Source organism: Parastagonospora nodorum, assembly GCF_000146915.1.
Source record: "Parastagonospora nodorum SN15 chromosome Unknown scaffold_42, whole genome shotgun sequence".
NCBI lineage: Eukaryota > Fungi > Ascomycota > Dothideomycetes > Pleosporales > Phaeosphaeriaceae > Parastagonospora > Parastagonospora nodorum.
The window spans coordinates 86617-106597 of NW_001884590.1; the positions used below are offsets into that span (position 1 = coordinate 86617).

At 52.2% G+C, this 19981-nt stretch overlaps 10 protein-coding genes across 10 annotated transcripts; 3 read left to right on the plus strand and 7 right to left on the minus strand.

The window, feature by feature from the left end:
- Window positions 1-62: 62 nt before the first annotated feature.
- SNOG_16003 (hypothetical protein) lies at window positions 63-1442 on the minus strand (the record flags this gene model as incomplete). The annotated part of the gene is made up of 1 exon (XM_001806082.1): window positions 63-1442. One exon carries the CDS (start codon window positions 1440-1442, stop codon window positions 63-65), a length of 1380 nt encoding a protein of 459 aa, XP_001806134.1.
- Window positions 1443-1817: 375 nt separating this feature from the next.
- On the minus strand, window positions 1818-2547 carry SNOG_16004 (hypothetical protein; the record flags this gene model as incomplete). The annotated part of the gene is made up of 2 exons (XM_001806083.1): window positions 1818-2450; window positions 2500-2547. The coding sequence occupies 2 exons, from the start codon at window positions 2545-2547 to the stop codon at window positions 1818-1820; spliced, it is 681 nt and encodes a 226-aa protein (XP_001806135.1).
- Window positions 2548-2836: 289 nt separating this feature from the next.
- Window positions 2837-3375, minus strand: SNOG_16005 (hypothetical protein). Its single transcript, XM_001806084.1, has 3 exons — window positions 3245-3375; window positions 3050-3173; window positions 2837-3001 (listed from the first exon to the last, which is right to left on the minus strand). Exons 1-2 carry the CDS (start codon window positions 3285-3287, stop codon window positions 3091-3093), a joined length of 126 nt encoding a protein of 41 aa, XP_001806136.1. The 5' UTR covers window positions 3288-3375; the 3' UTR covers window positions 2837-3001; window positions 3050-3090.
- A 902-nt stretch (window positions 3376-4277) lies between these two features.
- SNOG_16006 (hypothetical protein) lies at window positions 4278-4897 on the minus strand. Its single transcript, XM_001806085.1, has 3 exons — window positions 4818-4897; window positions 4698-4767; window positions 4278-4649 (listed from the first exon to the last, which is right to left on the minus strand). Exons 1-3 carry the CDS (start codon window positions 4823-4825, stop codon window positions 4455-4457), a joined length of 273 nt encoding a protein of 90 aa, XP_001806137.1. The 5' UTR covers window positions 4826-4897; the 3' UTR covers window positions 4278-4454.
- An 839-nt stretch (window positions 4898-5736) lies between these two features.
- SNOG_16007 (hypothetical protein) lies at window positions 5737-8553 on the plus strand (the record flags this gene model as incomplete). Its single annotated transcript, XM_001806086.1, has 5 exons — window positions 5737-5902; window positions 6070-6237; window positions 6271-6813; window positions 7360-8421; window positions 8468-8553. The coding sequence occupies 5 exons, from the start codon at window positions 5737-5739 to the stop codon at window positions 8551-8553; spliced, it is 2025 nt and encodes a 674-aa protein (XP_001806138.1).
- A 2037-nt stretch (window positions 8554-10590) lies between these two features.
- On the plus strand, window positions 10591-11574 carry SNOG_16008 (hypothetical protein; the record flags this gene model as incomplete). The annotated part of the gene is made up of 1 exon (XM_001806087.1): window positions 10591-11574. The coding sequence occupies one exon, from the start codon at window positions 10591-10593 to the stop codon at window positions 11572-11574; it is 984 nt and encodes a 327-aa protein (XP_001806139.1).
- Window positions 11575-11895: 321 nt separating this feature from the next.
- Window positions 11896-13804, minus strand: SNOG_16009 (hypothetical protein; the record flags this gene model as incomplete). The annotated part of the gene is made up of 1 exon (XM_001806088.1): window positions 11896-13804. The coding sequence occupies one exon, from the start codon at window positions 13802-13804 to the stop codon at window positions 12227-12229; it is 1578 nt and encodes a 525-aa protein (XP_001806140.1). The 3' UTR covers window positions 11896-12226.
- Window positions 13805-14730: 926 nt separating this feature from the next.
- On the minus strand, window positions 14731-14871 carry SNOG_16010 (hypothetical protein; the record flags this gene model as incomplete). Its single annotated transcript, XM_001806089.1, has 2 exons — window positions 14731-14781; window positions 14824-14871. 2 exons carry the CDS (start codon window positions 14869-14871, stop codon window positions 14731-14733), a joined length of 99 nt encoding a protein of 32 aa, XP_001806141.1.
- Window position 14872: 1 nt separating this feature from the next.
- SNOG_16011 (hypothetical protein) lies at window positions 14873-15025 on the plus strand (the record flags this gene model as incomplete). Its single annotated transcript, XM_001806090.1, has 1 exon — window positions 14873-15025. One exon carries the CDS (start codon window positions 14873-14875, stop codon window positions 15023-15025), a length of 153 nt encoding a protein of 50 aa, XP_001806142.1.
- Window positions 15026-16934: 1909 nt separating this feature from the next.
- On the minus strand, window positions 16935-18510 carry SNOG_16012 (hypothetical protein; the record flags this gene model as incomplete). Its single annotated transcript, XM_001806091.1, has 4 exons — window positions 16935-18040; window positions 18173-18214; window positions 18299-18390; window positions 18470-18510. The coding sequence occupies 4 exons, from the start codon at window positions 18508-18510 to the stop codon at window positions 16935-16937; spliced, it is 1281 nt and encodes a 426-aa protein (XP_001806143.1).
- Between the last annotated feature and the right edge of the window lie 1471 nt (window positions 18511-19981).

Here is a 19981-nt window from a genome sequence, read left to right on the forward strand (position 1 = left end):
AGAACGTAGTTTGTATCCACGTCACATGGGGAACAGAAATGCGCAGTCGTTGTTTGGCTTGCTCAAACGATGCCCAGTTCAGTGACAGGCGTAACAACCCTGTCGAGTGATTGATCGCGGATCCAAACACCGTCCTCCGCGCCGTCCTTGCGCCAACCTGCACCTCGTTGCTGCAGGAGCTCAATGTACCCTGATACATCTTCTGCCAACTGCTTGTTGCCACAATCTCTGCTTTTGAACTTGGCGCCGTCTTCGAAGTCGATGACGCCTAGATAACCTGCAATAACCTTGTAGCTCTCATTCCATTCGAGCCAAAAGTCACTGCGCTGAGCTCTGCCCATGCGCTTGGGGTCGTCGAGCGAGCTATTCTCTGGTCCGGGTGCGAGCTGAAAGCTTATGTGCTTCAACTTCGGAATCTTGTGCAAGGCACGAATAATAGCAGTGACATTTGTAACAAAAGGAAAGACGCCAGTGAAGCCGAATGACGATATGTTGCAGCAGGATTGTGCCTCCTTTGCCAAGCGAACAAGCAGGAGATAAAGCATCTTTGGTGACTGCTTCAAGTGGTACTCATACGTGCTGTACGCAGTAATGGAAGACCCTTCATTGTAACCGAGGTGGTTCCATGGTCTGTAGTGGATCAGAGCTGAATTCCATGCTCGACATTTGGACTTCATGTGTTCGAGACGTAAGGGCTCCGGTTGCACTAGCTCAATATAGTGCATCTTCATGTCAAAGGCCCATACATCGGCGCTCAGCATCTGCGTGTCCAAGAGCCCAGCAAGTGTAGGCGGAGGTGCAGCAACAACGACTCTGATAGGTTCCAGGTGGCTGAAGATGGTGGTCCAAACATCAGCAACTGCGCGAGCCAAGGGTGCGTCAGCTGTGCTAACATGTCGCAGCTCATATTCCTTGTCCGTATGCACGACCACACTCTTGATGTGATGCTTCAGGTCGTATTGTGCAACAAATCTTGCAAAGCCATCAAATGCCTTCGGCAGATGTGGGAGCCAGAGAATGTGCGGCACCGCCTTGAGAAAGTCGTCACCATCTTGGATGCGGCACAGGTTGATGAGCAAGTCGTCAAAAGCTTCGTCATATGCAAATGTGGAGCTGCTCTTGAACTTGCTGCCCTTCTTGTGGTATATTTGGAACTCGTGATTGCTGAGCTTCGTCAACTGGGTCTGCATACTATCCACCAAACGCGCGTCGATTGGAACCCATTGTGGTTCCTTGTCAAGGAATATCCGAGAGTAGCGAAAGAGGATTGGTAAGGTAATTTTGCGCCAGCGCCATGAGACCAGGGATAATGACTTGAGTGGCGTGAAATCGCATTCGGTTAGATGTGAAGAAGGCTCGTGGGCGAATTTGGTGACACTAGGAGCTTCCGTGTCGAATTGTGAAGCAATCTGGATAAGGAGCTCATTGGGCAGCGACTCCATGTTTAGGTATGAGAGGTGCGATTCTTCAAAGACAGTAGGTCACGGTATGTTTCGATAGAGAACTATACTAGGGCAGATCGAAGACGAAGAAAATACTGGATTGGGGGTCGAGGATCGATGTCGGTACAAGCATGTGGAGTGCTGCTGCTCATCGCAGTTGGAGTGGGAATAAGCATTTAGCATGTACGTCATCCCCACTTTTCATCGACATGGATGTACATCACAGTACCGCAACCAGCTGTTTACTACAAACTTACCCGATATCGTAGTGCTTCCCTTTGTACGTCTCCAAGTTCGTAGGCTAGGGCTTGGTATGCTCGGATATCTTTGATATTTGTCCACTGTAATACCGAGTTATATCTGGACATTCACAATCTAAAAGCCAGCTCTAACAGCTCCTTCCAACCACGCAACACCCGCGACAACCCCATCCACAATCCTCACCCTTTGCCCATCGACATCCCCCAACTCCTCCACACACGCCTCCCTCACCATCTTATCCATGCCCGCCATACCTGCGCATCCCAAACACACTGCCCCAACATTCCCCTTCTTCAACAGCCTCTTAACAGCGTCCTTCATACGCTTCCTGACCTCATCTGGCGGCGCATCATGCAAGTCCGTCGCATTTAGGCCCGTCGTCTCCACGCCCGCGAAACGCTTACTCGCCGTGCCCAAGAACGCCTCCGTCGCTTGTGACAAGATGTCTTCCCAGACCTTGCCGGTGCTCACAATACCGAAAGCTTCATCCGGATGGATGAGTTGAAGACTTGTCCCGACACTGGCTTCGAAGATGCCGGTGACGGGCTTGCGAGACGATTTTATCGCGGGCTCATTCTTGAGAAGTGGGACGAGGGGGTGTTGCGAGTAGCATGCGACGAGGAAGCCGTCGTGGCGGTCGAGGAGTTGGCGCAGGGCGGGGAGACAGTGCGTCACAGATTCGGCGGCATCGTCTTCGTTGTTGATGCTCTTGGGCCCCGAGGGCGCGGTGAAGTATTCGTAGGCGGTCTAGCTGCGGTCAGTTGCGTGGAAGCATATGGTGAGTGGTGCGATGGACATCTTTGAATTGGAGTGCATCAACGAGTGGCTTCAGGCCATTGGTCATGGACTCTGTAGAGTTTGGATTGATTATAAGTATAGAGCGCATCTTGGGATACCTAGGATTGCGACCGTGCCGATATTCGCCCATGGGGATGAGAATGTGGTGGCTTCCATTTTCTTACATGTTACCCCACGTCAAAATTGAAGCTGCAGCGCGTGATGGAGATCCGTGGATGCAGCCGTGTGGAGCCGCGGGACAAGGTTTGGCGAGGGGTGACGTCACAGGGTCAAGAAGCTCTCACAAATCACAAGTTATCAAACACTGTCACGTCTCAGGCAGTTATGTGGACCGGTTTCATTGGAAAATCAGTGGTATTACTATTGTGGGTATGATGTGGTATCAAGCTAATCGACAGGTTTGATTGTCCATAAAGTACAAACAATGCCAGCTATGCTTCCCGACAAAAGGTCCCGAACAACGCCATCGCAAGATAATGTTGGTGTGGTATGAGGTTGGACTGCGCCAATATTAGACGATGCATTTGTCTCCGCGTGGAAAGACGTACAAGTCGTGACTCGTAAAGAGAGGGTATCAGGTATTCATGCTCTAGCGGAAGCAGCTGAAGCGTCCGCAGGACAGGCGGAAAGGAGCCCGTCGGACACCGTGCCTGTCAGCAACAACACCGCCGCCTGTGAAGAACCATGTCAGCAAACGGATATCGGCAGGAGTGAAGCTTTCTAGCCTTGAACTAGGAACGTACCGGCATGGCGACCACCGAATCCCTTGTGCCACATAAGACCCATCTTGCTGTTTGTTGGTTTGGAAGTGTTGAGAAAGTTGAGAGGTTGTTGTTTGTATCTCGGAAATGCTTAGAGTGATGCTTGATGGTACAGAAGGTTGCTGAGGATCAGTCGCGAATTATATAGCAGCCCTGCTGTGTGACGGGGAGGCTGTAAACCAAAGCAGGGACGGAGCAAGCGCGTGTGAACTTGCGACGACGTCACGCCAAGTAGACGCCAAGCGCGCGCAACCTTAGCGGTGGCTGTGCTCAACACCGCAAACTGGAGATACAGGTCTGGATCATGGCAAATAACACGCAATTTGTGGCTATTCAAGACCGTATTCGGTTATGCTCGACCCTCCCCTGCTTGTTCTTCTGCTGCCATTATTGGTGTGGGGTTGGAGATCGTGCTGCCAACAACGATGCACAAAGGCCCGACGCTTTGCACGCACAGGTAATTCAAGCGAGATTGCAGCGGCTTTGTGGCTGAATTGCATTGATATCGTCATTGCCAATTCATCTTCACCGACAGCGTGACAGCTATCGGGCCTTTGATAGTGCTCCAGGTTTGGGCCAGATCTGAGGTAGATTACCGCATTCGCGCATCGGACTGACTGTTCTGAAATCATTCCTACGCCTCCAGTTCTCCAGGGCAATGAACCAACCTGGATGTCTTCATAGTGCCCGAGTTCTGTCGGCGTGACATGAAACGCCCTGTACAAATCCAAGCATGTTTTCATGTGAGGTGTTCCATCTTTGCGAGTTTTGTTGGACATCCATCCAAAGACGCGTTGCTTGCATAGCCCCGACACATGATCACGCATACACCGCTAGAATGAGACAACGATGTGGAACTTGTAGGTAGCAGTTCGCTCTAGCGGAGCCACGCCTGTCCGAACCACGCGCTTGTTCGAGCATACATTCGGGAAACATCGCTGTACAGATAGTCATGCGGACCACAACGGTAAACCAAATTTCACCGAGATTCGCGAACTTCATGCATCGGTGAAATGGAGAATATTATGCGCCCTAGTCAACCCAAGTGCCATTTCTATATTGTACAAATCGTCCTTGGACGCAACTTTTGCAATCATATGGCCGAAGCGCCGCTGACGCTTGTGCAGACATTGACAGGATCGTAAGTCGTTCGCTGATATCACTCTGACATGTGCATCTCGCGGTGAGAGCTTTACCTGCCAGGCAAGCCTCCTTGTTGTGCCATGGCGGCATTCTGCTCCTGGAAGCGGTCGCCTAGTCGCTGTGATCCCTTCATGTGCTTGTCTACGCATCGCATGACGCAGCCCTCTTCGCGCGAGGTGAGGGACTTGCTCTCGAAGCCGTTGACGCAGCTGTCGAAGCATTGCTGGACGAGGTTGGAGTACATCTGCGATGATTAGCGGCCGATAACAAGAGTGCGTGTGCAATTGCTCACGTTCATAAACTCCTTCATCTGCTTCTTCTCCATGCGCGTCTGCAGCTCGCGCTGCTCAGATGCGGAAAGCCTGGCACACGATCAGTTTGGAACAGGAATATGACGTCTTGGCACACCCACGAGTCCATGGCTGTAGAGGCGTGTAGTGTAGGATGGGATGGGTGCGGCTACAGAAATTTGCGGAATAGTGTATTGGGTATGACGTGCAAGGGTGGTCGTGGGCTGCTCTTGCCCATGAGCTCAGAGCTCCTTCCCAAATTTCGAAAGTGGTCCTAGCTTCCGGGCGCTCGATGCACCAGACCAACCCCCACAATATCTCGAGAGGCTTGGAAGGGACTGCTTGCCAGAAGAGCGGTAGATTCCCTCCTGCGCCTTAGCGACCGAACCAATCCCTCCCCGCACCCGGTCGCACGACGTCAATAATATTGTCTCTGGCTCCTTTCGCCGGCCACGCGCTTGTACCTGTGCCCGTCTCCCGCCAAGGCCTCTTTATTATTGAACCACAGCAGCGGCATAGACGACAGAATCAACAACAGCTTCTTTCTATATCGCATTTGCTACTGATCGGCGCGCGCATCTGCCGCCTGCATTACCCCGTCCCAGCCCTCTTGTGCTGTGTTTGCACGTCAGGCGACGTGGGTGCCGTCTATCCAGGATTCTGTCGATTGGCCGACAGCCACAACCACCAGGCCGCTAGCTGCTGTCCTTCGTCAGTGCCCCTAACCGCTGCCGTTACTCGAGCTCCGCCGTGTTCAGTGTACGCCAACATCGCCGCTCGCGCCAGCAACGCACGACACACGACTGCTTCGCCCGCCGTCCGCGCACTCTTACTCACCCGCCAACACGCTGTGCCCTCCAGCGCGCGCGCTGAGTCCCTCGCGTTCGCTGTGACGTCGCGGCCCCGGCCTGCTGCCGCCTACCCACTTTTGGCCCGACTGCACCTCCAGCTGAATATCGCGACTTCGCACCACGCTGCGATCCATCCCCCGCAGCAGAAGCCACCTACTGGAGAGCTGCGACGCTCTTCAGCTCGCTCGCCATGCCGAATCCGGGCATGCAGAACCACGCGCATACGCCGCGCGTGCGCAACGGAGACCTCCAGCCCACGGCGCTCCAAACACCAGAGCCAGCGTCAGCTAAGCGCGACCTGACGTCGTGGTGGAGGCAGTTTAGCAAACGCCCTGCGAGAAAGGAGGACGAAAAAGGTACGACCTCTCCGCGGTCATTGGGCGTGCACATGTGCCAGCTCCGAGTGCAGCGCTCTCAGCTTGTCAGCCGTACCTGACAAGGCCGAAGCTCTCCATCTGAGAGCCTGCAACCTCCCCGCCAATCCTAATCGCTTGCATTCACTAACGTTTATTGTTACACACAGAGGCACAGCCCGGAATTTTCGGTGTACCCCTCATACAGAGCATACCCTATGCGAACGTAGCCATATCGCTATTCAACGAGCACGGAGAAAGCTACATTTACGGCTACGTGCCCATCGTAGTCGCAAAATGCGGTGTATATCTCAAGGAAAAGGGTCCGTTGCTCGATTGTGCGTGCCTCTTCACATGCTAATACCAAGCAGCGACCGACGTTGAAGGCATATTCCGACTAGCGGGGTCGGAAAAGAGGATCAAGGAGCTAAAGACTGCATTTGACACCCCGCCGAGATATGGAAAAGGCCTCGACTGGACAGGCTACACAGTACACGACGCAGCCAACATATTACGGAGATATTTCAACAACCTTCCGGAACCAATCATTCCACTCGGGAACTATGATCCGTTTCGCCAACCGCTGCGTGGCCATCAGGCCGAGGCAGTAGGATACATAGAAGGACAATCTCCATCCACGGGAGGATTTGATCCGGATGCAGCTGTGCGGATATATCAACATTTGATCAAAGGATTGCCATCCCTCAACCGCCAGCTGCTCTTGTACATTCTGGATCTGCTGGCAGTCTTTGCTGCCAAGTCTGATGTTAACAAAATGACGACTCACAATCTTGCTGCCATTTTTCAGCCTGGTATCCTGTCCCATCCACAGCATGACATGTCTCCGGCCGATTATCGGCTGAGTCAAGACGTGCTTATCTTCCTCATTGACAACCAGGACCACTTTTTGATTGGTATGGAGGGTACTGCTGTAGACGAAGGGACTGTAAAGCAAATAGAGAGCGGACCGTCTACTCCTCAGGCCAGGACTCCAACAACTCCTGGACGCAACAACTCTGGCATTGGTCGTTCGGCATCCACCACATCGAGCGCAGGTGCTGAAAGCATACGCAGAAATTATGGAGTTCGCAGAAATGTTTCCACCTCTTCCAAGCGTTCGCGGCATTCTGGAGCTGTCCCAAGTCCCATAACGCCCGCCTTTGCCACGCCCACTGCTTCCGGTGTGCATAGGAGCAACACTCTGCCTTCCAAGCGATCTCCCGCACTCAACAGCCCGCGATTCCCAAGAGAATTGTCGGGCCCATCAACACCCAACGCCGATGAACCAAAGAATCCTTTGACATCGCCAATATCTGCAGAGGCTGCTGCTATTGTAGCAAGCCTAGGACCAGTATCAAAAGCAAATGGTAGCTCGGAGTCGGCAAACACGGCAACACCTAAGGCTGCAGAGCCTGCAACAGTGGCAGCACCAGCGAGGTCAGAAACTGTAAATGTACCAGTTGCAACAAAGCCAGTGGAAGAGGTACCCGAGACGGCCCCTCAGCGCGCGCTGACAATGCCGCCAACAAGGATTGAGATGCCCCCTGCAGCACCAATGACGACTTTACCGCAGGGAAAACCAGCACTCGTCACTCCCGTCCTCGACCAAATACCCGGGGCATTTCCTCTTCCATCGCCTGGCATCATACCGCCAAGCGAAGACGTGACACCAAGCGCAACTGCACAGGTAGTGTCGGACCTATTACCCGCTGTTCCTTCTGCCACGGGTCAACGCAGTCCTCACTTAACACCGACACGAGAGAGGGCCGAATTCATGGAGGGACCCGTCGATTCAGGCCCACCCGCTGATATGACACCAGCTACGCGCACCTTCACCCAGATCCTGGCCAAGGCCGGCGCATCGCCGTCCAGTGATGCAAGAGAAGGTCGAAAGCCAAACAAACTTCAAAAGAAACGCATTCCGAGCAGTGCCATCTCGAGTGCCCACAGTTCTACGCACTCTCTCACAGGTGGTGACATTGGCGTTGGCATGGTACACATTCCTCCATCGCAACATTCGCCGCTGCATCCTCCACAGCTTCCCTTTGCCCCTGGTTACTCACACTCAAGTGGCTCAAAAGATGCTTTGTCGTCACACAACAACGACGCCGTCTCTTCGCGTAATTCTGGTACAACACTAAAGCCCAGCATGTCACCATCCGGTTCATATCGCTCTCATTCCACTGCGACTGAGTACTCCGAGACTGCCGATCCGACCGAAGAGATCAAGGAAGAGAAGCGAAGCTTTTGGAAGGGTCACAAGCGAGGCGAAAGTCGAGCAACGCCTACTGCAAGCCAGACTGACTTGCATGGATCAGTACCTGGGGGCGACAAGAGCATGAGCTCATTTGGCAGTAGTTCTGGATGGGGAGCTAGCGGCTCTCGGCGAAGTCTACAATACGACTCGCATCAGAACTCGGATCTCTCCACAGCATACGGGAGCCCACCGGATTCCGACAAGCCAGAAAAAAAGGGAAGTGCGTTTGACTGGTTTCACAAGATGAGACAGGACCACAAAGAGCGTGCGGACAAGCGAGAACGGGCAAAGAGTCCCCCTGGCAGTTCCAGCTTCCTCCCTCCACCGCATAACCTACGGGCGCAGCAAGACAGTCCCAATGGTCGAGGACGGTCAATGGAGGGTTCGCGGCCTCTGATTGAAGGTTCCAACCAAGCCACACCGACGACCTCTCCGCAAAAACCGGTCGCAGCTCCTGCGGTCCAGCAACAGGAGGCCCAGTCTGTTGTTCCATCACCTAGCTCACCTCTAGCCACACAGATGCACCCCGCAGCGGAAGAGGTTGCCTCATCGTCTGCACCAGAGCAATCACAGCCGTTGTCCACTGTGGCTGAGAGTCAATCGCCAGAACCACGACCATCGACTCCTGTACATGCCGCGCAATCTATGAGTGCAGAGGCTACACCTCATACAAGTCCACCACCAACTGCACCTGCGAATTCGACATGATGAATTTCGGGCGTTGTAAGGGCTCGTGGATCTACTGTTTTTAAGATGCGTCTTCGAGAGGAGGAATGTTTGGGTAGCGTGGCGTCTGGTGCACATGTCGAAGCCCTGTTAGATATCCACGCAAAGGGCTTGGGCGCCCTGTGTATCATGTAAATGTGACGATGCGGGAGGGATTTTTGCATATAGCAATGAGCACGAGCGAGCTCTTTCTTACAAACTCGGAGCCTGAATATAGAAGCGTAGGGCGGTTGTAATATTAAATCTTCTTTGTCGTATGACAAACTTTACCATGGACGTTGTCGAGCCGTTGAACGCGGATGTCATTCCGGTATGCGAGGTCGTCGTAGCAGTGCTGCAAGACGCACCCAATCACCCACCTAGTCCCGAAGATACGATGCACGCTATTGCTATCAAGAGAGGAGTACGAGCACTACATTGTGCCGGTCGGCTTGTGATGCCGTGCACAAGGTCATCACAGCGCCATCTACTCTTGCTGTACTCCACAGAAGCGAAGCGTGGGAGGAAAGGCGTCAGATTGCACGTCTTTGCATCATCACCTCGCCCCTCCCGCATCTCAACACTTGAACCATCACGACTCGCTCGCACACCGAAGTGGGCTGGCTGCCGATGTGCCGCGTAGCGTTGTGGCGAATGTCAAGCACAGCCCGAGGGATCCGCGGCGTTGGGATTGGTCGGGCGAGTGAGACGAGACGATGTGCACTGCAGGGCAAAAACTGGGTGTGGCTATTTTTGTACGTCTAGACGTGTTGAAAAGTTGTCAATACAAGAATATTGTCGGTAGAGAATAGGGTTGGCTCGTTGGCGGCGGAGATGAGTCGGCAATGGCATTGAGGCAGTGATGCAATCGTTCATTGGAGAGTATAGGTAGACAGTGCACGAGCGCTCAAGTTCAACATCAATGCATCGTGACAGATCCACTCATGACGTTTCTGACAACAAGGATGGCTGCTTACAAGCGAATCCCAGGATCGATGAGGCACACGCATATACCCATCCTGAGGAATAACACGGTGCCAACATTCAAGACACAAGTGTTTCACCTCGTTCATTCAGCCTGAGAAACAGGTAATGCGTGAGACGTCTGGAGATGTGTCGGCTGGGAAAATTACTCGTTAGGGTTGAACGAGGGATAGATCGCCGCGCAACTAGTGGGTGCTGCGCTAGCTAGTGCGGTGCGGGTCTGTGTAGTTCGTGTTCGAAGGCCTTGGTCTGACGGGTGAAAATAGTTGCCTCAACGACTCCGCACGCTGGCACGAACGGAAGGCAAAACCCAATTCCTTTGTTCTAAAACTCTCGCTCTCCATCACTTCTTCTGACACTCGTTGTTGAAATCCTGTGGTTGTTTTACGGCTCTTTCGTTGACAGGCAAGACGACAAGTTGGTACGCACGAGCGCACCACATCCCAGCCACCCGGAACCGATTCTGTAAGCGTCACTTTTCTTCCGACCGAAACTATGCTTTCTCTCCCCGACCGCGGCATCAGTGCGGCGTCTTATAAGGCGCAACAGCCCGAATGGGATACATGTCCTTTGCACCTATTGCTGGCTGATTTATTGTTATCATGGCATTCTTGATTGTCGGCATGACGACTTGCTAATTCGTGTTTCTGCATAGAGTTGATCTTTTCCCCTTCGTTGAAAGTTCCACTTCACGATCGCTTCTTTTTTCACGAAACCAGTTAGACGGAACGGATCGAGAATCAACATGCTTTCATTCAGCAGACTGGCTGTTTTGGCCCTGCCTCTCTTCGGCACTGTGTTTGCAGAGGAGCCTGCGTCCCCGACCAAGGATGCCGCGCAGCCCAACTCCATCTACTCGAGCGCGCAAGAAGCCTTCCACGACCTCCTCAACGCCCTGCCCGAAGAGTCCCTCCAAGCCGCTCTGAGCGGCCTGAAGGACTTCCAAAAAGGCGTCTTCGAAAGTCACCACCGCGGCGTCGAGCAAGTGCACGACAAGAACCCAGCACTCGCAACCAAACTCATCGTCGCCGCCGTCCAGGACCTCAAGAAACGCCAGACGCCCTCCAACGGCACCTCCGCCTCCCCACCACCCCAGTCCTCCGCTCAACCCCCCCTCGAAAGCAGCGCCGCGCCCCCTCCCCAGGACTCCAGCGCCGCTGCTCCCACCTCCAACGCCCCTCCCGCCGAGACGACCACCACCGACCGCGCCGTCATCATCCCCGTCCCGCAAACCACGACCAACGCCCAAGGCCAAACCGTCGTCCAAACAACCTCCGTCCTCTCGCAAGCCACCGCCTCCGTCCCCGTCACCATTGTCCGCACAAACGCTGCCGGCGCACCCGTCACCACCACCGAGAACCGCCCCGCCGTCGTCCGCACAACCACCGACTCTGCCGGCCGCGCGAGCGTCATTACGTCCGCGGCGCAATTCGCGCCCACGCCCGGCGAAGTGCGCACCGAGACGGACGGCAGCGGCAGGACGTTTTTGACCACCTACACCCCCGGCGGCGGCAAGATTAGCAGCATCAAGCTGATTACGACGACGGGCGCGGATGGAAAGCCGAGCACGGTTACGAGCTACACGTTTGTGGATCCGGCGGAGCAGACGGCGAGTTCGGCGACGGCGGCGGGCACGGGGCGGCCTGGGTTGCAGAGTGGTGCGGCGGAAGTGAAGAGAGTTGGGTTCGGAGCTGCGGTTATTGGGGGCGCGGTTGCGATGTTCTTGTAGATGATGAAGAGGAAGAGGAAGAGGTGGATGAGCAAGAGTGGAGGTAATGAGAAACGACTTCTCTTTTTTGTTTTTTTTCGCGGCATATCGACGCTCCTTTATGATACCCACACTCCTTATCGATTACATGGCATGTACAAACCAGCGGCATTTTTGGGAGAGCAAAAAACATCAGTGTGCATATTTGGGATGGGATACTTTGCTTTTCTCGGTACATAGAGCTGTGTAAGCTCCTTACTATCCTTCGGTATATATACGTAATCAGCCTGGGGATTGGAGATTGTTAAATTGAAGGATTCGAACTTGCACGTTGAGTTTGTTCATGATGAAGTGATTGATGTATTTGCTGAGCCAACCTCAAGCCGCTCAGAAATAAGCTGTACAGTCTAGCCCGCCAACCCCACCTACAAAGAAAGACTCCGTATGAATGCCAGGGTATTGATAGCCCACCTGCTCCCACAAGAACCCAAGTACAATCCAAATTAGCAGATGCCAAGGCAACGCTGAAGTATATACCCATCCCCTCTAATGCACATAGAACCAGCGTCGCCGGAGATTCCGCAACACCATGAGACCGCCAAGATGATGCGCCGCCGAATCAAGCTACAACTCTTACATCAGTGAAGGCTTCAAAGTTGCTACGAGGCACTCCTCATCGTGCCTTGGTTGCAATGTAATACTCGACGCTCTCCCCAACCCAACTGACACTAAACGTCCCGCTCTCAAACCTCTCCTCGTCAAAAAGGCCAGCAATAGCTTGTTCATGCCTAACGCCCTGTTTTGCGCCGCCGCCAAAACTCTCCAGACTAACGACTTTGCAGCCATCTTTCAAGTCGAGGAATTTCTGCAGGAGGTCGTTGTTGAGCTTCTCGCCGAAGACTTTGTTGTTGACAAGCACAACGTCAGCGCGGCGCAAAACCTCATCGATTTCAGGTGTCTCGAGAAAGTCGCCCGAGATGAGGTGTATGGCGCCGAGGTGGATGTTCCACAGGCGAGCGCGGGCCTGGATTTCGGAAGCTTGTTTGGAGCCGAGCGAGGCGGCAAGTTCCATTTTCTCGATACCCCAGGATTCGGCGCCGGTCTGGAGGGCGGCTTGCAGGACAACGTTGCCGACGCCGGAGCCCAGGTCTACAAAGACGTGCGATGAGTTGAGACCAGTTTGCGCAAAGATTTTGTGGACGAAGGGAGTTAAGAGTTCGCCGTAGGTGGTTTCTTTGCCTTTGACTTTGCGTAGGCGGTGAGCTTGCGGGGAGACGATGCGGTTGTAGGACTGTGCAGTGATGCGCTTGACGAGGCTGAGAGGTATCGCATGCATCTCGTCCATGATGCGTTGTATTGTTCCATCGCTTAGTTTGTCCTTGATGAGAGCGTTGAATTTGGCGAGTTCGGTTTTGAAATCGTCGGGGGAGTTCTTTGACACGGCGCGCTTGAGCAGGCGGACGGTGCCCTCAGTGTCGGACGACAACTCGTTCCCGAGATCGGTCGGGAGGTAGTGTTGTATGATCTCCTCGATGCTAAAGTATATGTCTTCCAGCGGGCTGTATCCTTCTTGCGCGTCTAGCGGATGGACGGCCTCGAATCGTTCTGGTCGTGTGGGACTCGGATATTGCAGCTCCAGTATTGGGTTCTTTTCGCACCCCGTGAATGCAGCCTTGTAGTTCTTCGCCTCGTCACCACGCGACATCATCATGCCCTGGAGCAGGCTGCCCCTCTTGGCGCCCGTCTTCTTCCCCGACGATGCGCCATTCTCCAACGTCTTATCTGATGTGACATTTGTTTCTCCGTTTGTTTCCGGCTCTTGGATCCGAATGCGCCTGCTCAAGTCCGGCTCGAGGGTGCGGTTCAGGTTCATCGGCTCGCTGCTGTTACTAGCTGGTCGCGTTTTCCGCCTCTTCCCTAACCGGTCATCCTCCTCTTCGCTCTCGTCATCGCTGCTCGCCCATTGTGGAGTGCTCGGGGAGACCTTGCGCTTCTGCACGTGCGACACGGCAAGCGACCGCCGCGCGGGTTCGCGCGGCTTTGTTTGCGCAGACGCAGACGCAGACGCAGATGACGTGACTTTGTAGCGATTCGCAGGCGGCCCCGAAAAACTGCGGCTGTTGATCGGGAGGGCGGGGCGTGATTGCGCTGTGGAGGGCGTTCGCGGCGACGAGGCTGCGGTGGCGGGGGCGGGTTTCTTCACAGTCACCGTCTTCGTCCTGATCTTTGGTTTGTTCGGGTTCATAAACATGGCGGGCAACGGCGCTAGCGCAAACGTTATATGCGAAAGTATGGGTAAAGGAGGGCGGCTGCAGATTACAAGGAGTGTATAGGTGAGGCCGACAAAAAGAAAGTGAGGTGTTTCGACGAGGCAGCAGCCGGTCAGCCAATACGGGGAGTCGCACGCGCAATCGAGGAAGTCGTGACTTGCGCTTTCCCGACGCCTGCACGCCATTCGACGCCACTGCACGAAACGACAGGGTTTGTCTCGCTAAGCCATCGAGTACTGTGGGGCCCTGCATTTGACTACACACCACTTTGCCAGCACCAACAACACCAACAACACCAACAATTTAGTCGTCGAGAGTCATTATGTGATTCGCGCCCTATCTCGAGTGCCGGGAAGACTTACAGTCACGTCCTGTTGTACAAAGATTCTGACCAATCACACTGGCCAAATTTCTGGGCCACGTGACCAACGATCACACTAGCATCTTTGGTAGTACCAACTGCGGATCATCCCTGGATGAGTCTCCACTTGCCGCCACATACTACACTCATCGTGAAGGGCTTGGTCCACACGCCCATAAGCCTGCTTGCACCATTCTTGCCAACCACGGCGCGTAGTCGTGAGCTGTTATTGTAGAGAGTGAACGCCAATAGCTTCACGCATAAATTTGGGTCGAGCAGATTTCCTCCTCCAAACATCGTCTTTATTCATTTTGTGCTCATCACGCTTCCCAAAGTTCCCACGCCGCAAAGATCGCTGAAATACTCATTGTTTAGTTGCTAGCTACTATACGACCAATTTCGAAATCTCACCTAAAACATGGCGAGCGAGCAACACATCTTTCTGCAAACTCTGGAATCTACCTGTCGAGTTTCGCACCGCTATCTGGAAAATGGTCCTCTCCGGGGGCTCCAGCACCAACCCACCCGGTCATTGATGAATTTACTCTACTCAGAAGATTGTTCTACAAGTTTTGGAACATCGGAGGTCAAGATGTGCTAGAATAAAGGTAGCTCCATACACCAAAGATTTGAACATACACCCGAACGGCTGGACCATGTCCCTTTCAATCCGCAGTTCCTGAACATCATGAACCATCCTGCAGGCGGAGACTTTGCGCTTTTCGCCGAGACATATGCATCATTTGTCGGTCTCGATCCAGATTTTGCTTGGCTGCTGAATCTTGAGGGCTGGAACACGCTATTCGAGCAAACCGGTGCATCTATTATTATGTACAGCTAGTACGCTAGATAAGAATCGGCGGTTGGGGAAAATCAGCAAACACCAAATTTGTATCCTGACACAGTGACGAGCAATGCTAATACCAGGGAAAGATTTTCAGTTACGTTGTTGCAGATTCGTTTGAAGTGTTTGTTGGTTTCATACTTTCAATCAAGTACCTTCTTCAACTACACCAGTGTCACAGTCGGACGTGTGCAGATCACACGGAAGCGCTTAATGAAAACATATGCAGGATGTGCATCGCCCTTCTTCCTCTCTTCCTCTTTTGCGCCACTTGCGTTGCTTTTGGCTTTTAGTCGTATTGGATCCGTTCTTTGAGCATCATCTTACAATCACAGACATTTTTAACCAGGAACGTCCACAAGACTCTTCATCTGGAAGCATGGTTATGAGAATTTCAACTCAAAGCCCTTATAATTATGGTCGGGACAGGCCCATCATCAACCCAAAGATGCTCTCAGAAGTTTATCGTCCGCGTTCCTGCAGTCTTCCTGTCCATCATCAGGAAGATGATTGTGTTTCAACAGAACTAAGACTGCCTCAAATTGAGGCCCCAAACCATGATTGCACTATCATTTTGGGTGCACCGCCAAATACGAAAGATAGAACTGAAGTGCCCCTTCCTGATAGCTTCATGGCCTTGGAAGTGCTTCGCATCTGTGGTCTCATATCAGAATCCCGGAATACAAACCTTGCTTCGCACATGCTCGAACGAAACATCCAATGTGTCAACATATCCAAGTTCCAATCCCAAGAGAGCCCTGAGAGCCCAGCATTTTTGCCAACATTCTGGCGCTTCCCGCTCAACGTACGCTGCCACAAAAGCACATGCGGCGCCCTCCACGCACTGTCGCAGCGCAAATTTGAAACCATGGTTGTTAGACTGCAGGGGCATGGGTGTAGGATTAGTACGTGCTTACATAATGAAGCACTTAGTATAAGTAGTCGACTCCTGTGACCCTGTTAGGGTCAGCGATTCGTCTATCTTTCAATACACCAACTACTTCATCTTCCACAACACCATCTATCCTGAGTTTGACCCTCACATCCTGACAATGGTGTCGGCAGGTTACATTCTTGAAAACAACACAGGTTTCTGCTAGATCGCCAATGGCAAATATATACTATTCAAAGAAACTCAATCAGCAAATCTGCATCCTTCACTTAAGCTAACAAACACAGGATTACCACACCAACTCTTCTTCCCATCACCAATAAGCCCGAAAACCTCCAACCCGTCATTTCTCAAAATCCCCTCAGCGCCCACATTTTCCCCCACCTTCCGCTCCCCACAATGGTCCTTTCCCCCCAACAGCCTGTGGAAAGAATCCTTCCCCTCCGCCACTCTCCCCTATGCCAACGACTTCCAAATCCAAGTCTCGGTGAACGCTGGGCACCTCATCGCTAACTCCACGTCGATTCGAGACGCTCAGACTGATACCTGCATCCTTGAATACATCGGCCAGCGACCGGAAGGAGAGCGGTTCTACGCGGACAGAATCATTCTAGCGGAGAAAGCGGAGATTCCGACGCCAATTGTGGAGAAGAGCAAGAGAGAGACATTTTACGTGTATCGTAAAGGGAATAAGGGTGTGTTGTTTGATAAGATTTGTACATATTTGGATGTGAGTGGTGTTTTGGAGTACGGGGAAGTTGTCGAGAACGAGGGTAAGACGGACTCCATTTACGGAGTTTGGCCCAAGCCCTTACAACGGAGAGTAATCATCAGAAAAGGGTGGAAGTATATCTTGGAAACTTGAGTGTGTTAGGGCTTTTAAGTAGCATAGTGTTTGTGTAGTGTTGTCTGTAGTGCGAAGTCGAATTAAGGTTGGCACTAAAATATCCTAGACTAGGGTGCGAGTAATGCCATCTTACAATACAACGCACGGATCCATTTGTAATACGACTATCAGTATTCCTTGTTCCGCTCAATCTTCCTCAAGCCTCTCTTTTCGAAGTCGCGATCGTGCGCGAAGACTAGCTCTAGTTCGTCATCGGCATTCACCCTGATTCCTACACTTTCGCCAAATGTCTTGATTGAATCGATGCCGACTGATGTGTGGCCCAGATAATCCGGTCTCTTTGACTGCAATGCCAGCATGACTAGCTCGATTCCAGAGTTCCACGCAGTTACAGAGAAGCCGGTAATGATTGTGTAGCTGATATAGATTATAGTGATGACGCAGTATATGGATATGACTGTCATGGCGAGGTAAACAGATGTTGAGCGAGTCCCATATCCGTACCCATAGTCGGTCAAGGTAAATTTGAACATAGTCGTGTTGGCTGGGTCGACTCCTGGTGGCGGAAACCATACCAGTTCCCCTTGTTCAAATAAACTCGCATTTGCTGAATAATGTTTTTCCATGTCGGGTATTTTGGAAATACCTAAAGCGAAAATTGCACCTAAAGAAAAGGGCATGTGGCTCCTTTCGAATGGATGTTGGCCATCACCTGCAAGTGATGGTACTGCTCCCAACAGTTGACGATGAAATCCTGCTCTCCGGATCGTGTCGATGTGGGTAACATTCAACGTTACAGGCCGTGCTTCTTGCGTGAGAAACTTCGGGTATGACATAGTCTTGACGGTTTCTTCTGTAGAAGTCTGTTGTAGTTGAACTTCTCCAAATTCCCAGAAAGCGGATAGCGTGCAAGCTGTGACCGTAACCGTACTACGACGCGAAAATTGATCTCTCTCTTTCAGGTACCACGATAAGGATTGCGAGGCATTTCCGGATTCGCCTATTTCGTGAGAGATAAACACTGCAAATAACGATGGCGATGCAGGCCAAGGCGACGGCAACCAAACCGGTGCATACAACTGTACGTTCCCAAGCCGCTCAGATGATGAAGATAATTCTTCTGCTATATCTCCGAGTGTGGAGTATTTCGCGAGCTCAGACAAGTCTGGTGGCATTTCTGTACCATTCAGGTTGTAGTAAAGCTTGGCGTCTGGCTTCAATGGAACCAATCCACTCCAGCACTGTGTAATCACCACTGGGTACGCCATTTTTACTGTTGCGGTACCATTTTCTGGAAAAACTACTTTGGTTACTCTATTCGTTCCCCTCCTTGCAGTAAAGTTACTGATGTCTTGGAAGCTATCCGCACTATACCAAGTCGGTATAGTTGTATTTACTTGCATACCTTCAATGTAAAAGCGGTCGGTTTCACCCTGCACCTGATGCTCTACGTAAGTATAAGCCCATCTAGAGGAAAGGCGCAGAGTTCGGTCAGAAATCAAGATGGCGGTTTTTTGGGACCCCGGCTCACGGGTTGGCATGAACGAGTCCCGGTTCAGGTATGATTTGCGCCGAGTTGGAGATCCAGCGTTTACAGGAGGCTCAAGTTGTCCATCGAAAGATCTGTCAACAGTCAAGTTGAGGCTCGCGGCATCTCTGTTGAAACTCAGTCGTTGCAACTGTTATAAGGACGAGCTCTTACATGCTGAGCCCGTTAGACAAATCCAGAAGGGTAGGGTGCATTGTTTCCGTTGAATCTCGGGTATATTTTGTGACCGCATTCCGATCGCATGAGCTACCAGGTTTTGGTATCATCAAGATAGCACTGGATGGACCGACGAGCGAGATTAGCAGGATAAGAGCAGGAATGGAGATAGCGAAAATCGCTCTACGCCACCCGCGAAAGCCAGACGATTTATAAATTGATAAATAATCAAGGGACCAAATGTAAGCCAGCTGCGTCGCCTGTACGGTACCGGACAATAAGCCTAGAGGAACGAAGCCATCGATGGCCTGGGTAAGTACGAGGCAGAATATGATCTCAACAATGGATGCTTGCATGAACAATTCATGTAACTTGGCCACGAATTGCAACGTCGTGGAGTCGTCGCGCGTAAAACTTGCGAGATAGCTCGTCCATTGAAGCATGAGAATTGTGATCGCTCCACCTAAGGGGACAAGGTGAAGTAAGCCATGCGTGACCGCGATAGTCCGGCTATGGTGTATTGCCACCTTGCGGTATTCATTATTGGATCGCCATTTGAGGCAGCGACCGAACGCTATTGCAAGAAATCCTAGTCGAAATTGGCGTAGGAAGCCGCGAAATCTCGGGTACGGAGCGGATGATCTGACTTCGTGGTGCTCGTCTTCGCCGGGCAACAAATCGACGTTCGAGCCTTGCCGACTGTCATGGTTAGAAAGTTTCTTTGCTGTTTCGAGACGTTCTTCACCCACGATAGATGGGACAACTCATTGTCGGGGCCATCATTGTGGCGATCCATTGTTAGCGGATGGCCGACGGTGGTGCGAAATCCGAATGCGGACCAGTGCCGTTTTGAACTTTTGTATACTATGGCAGGTAGCCTAAGGAGTATTTCAACGAAGAAATGAGAAATTTGACAATACAGGAGAGAATTTCGCATCAGTGAGAAGACAGGGAAAACTGGGATATTTATCAAGCATCGTGTACAGCCCCACGGCGCATGCGGAGGAAAGAGACAAGGATGTGGCAGGGGTGAAGAACAACAAGTCGGGGAGACAGAATGCGTGTAAGACGTTCGAACTCAGGGGAACCGCAATTTAAAGATAAGCTTAGGTTTGCTGTGATTGGTTTCCAGACTGAAGACATCGCAGTTAGGTTTAGGGTTCACTATTGTCACCGTCAAACTGCGAGACTAGCAGTGGCAGCATGTCTAGGTGTTTGGCTGGCTGCATGTTAATATGGCGAGGCCAGTGATTGGGAATTGTGGGTTGGGGGCGAGAATGTAAGACAAGAAGGTAGAACTTCGAATGAGGCTTGGCAAGAAGCTCCCACCATACGTCGTCTTCACCACGCCTAACAGCAGGAGGAATGGAGCCTGACTGGAAAATCGAAGTGTTGCTAGGCAATATAATACTTAGAAGCAGCACAATATCAACACAGACTACCGTATCTCTTCAGATACTTTACCGGTCGGTCCGTCGCGTACGGGTTTCGGATAGTTTTTGCGGATAA

Coding starts and splice junctions, on each gene's coding strand:
- SNOG_16005 (XM_001806084.1), bottom strand. CDS start 3,287: ATGGGTCTTATGTGGCACAAGGGATTCGGTGGTCGCCATGCCG. Junction 3,174..3,244: donor ATTCGGTGGTCGCCATGCCG/GTACGTTCCTAG, acceptor GGTTCTTCACAG/GCGGCGGTGTTGTTGCTGAC.
- SNOG_16006 (XM_001806085.1), bottom strand. Junction 4,650..4,697: donor AGATGAAGGAGTTTATGAAC/GTGAGCAATTGC, acceptor TAATCATCGCAG/ATGTACTCCAACCTCGTCCA.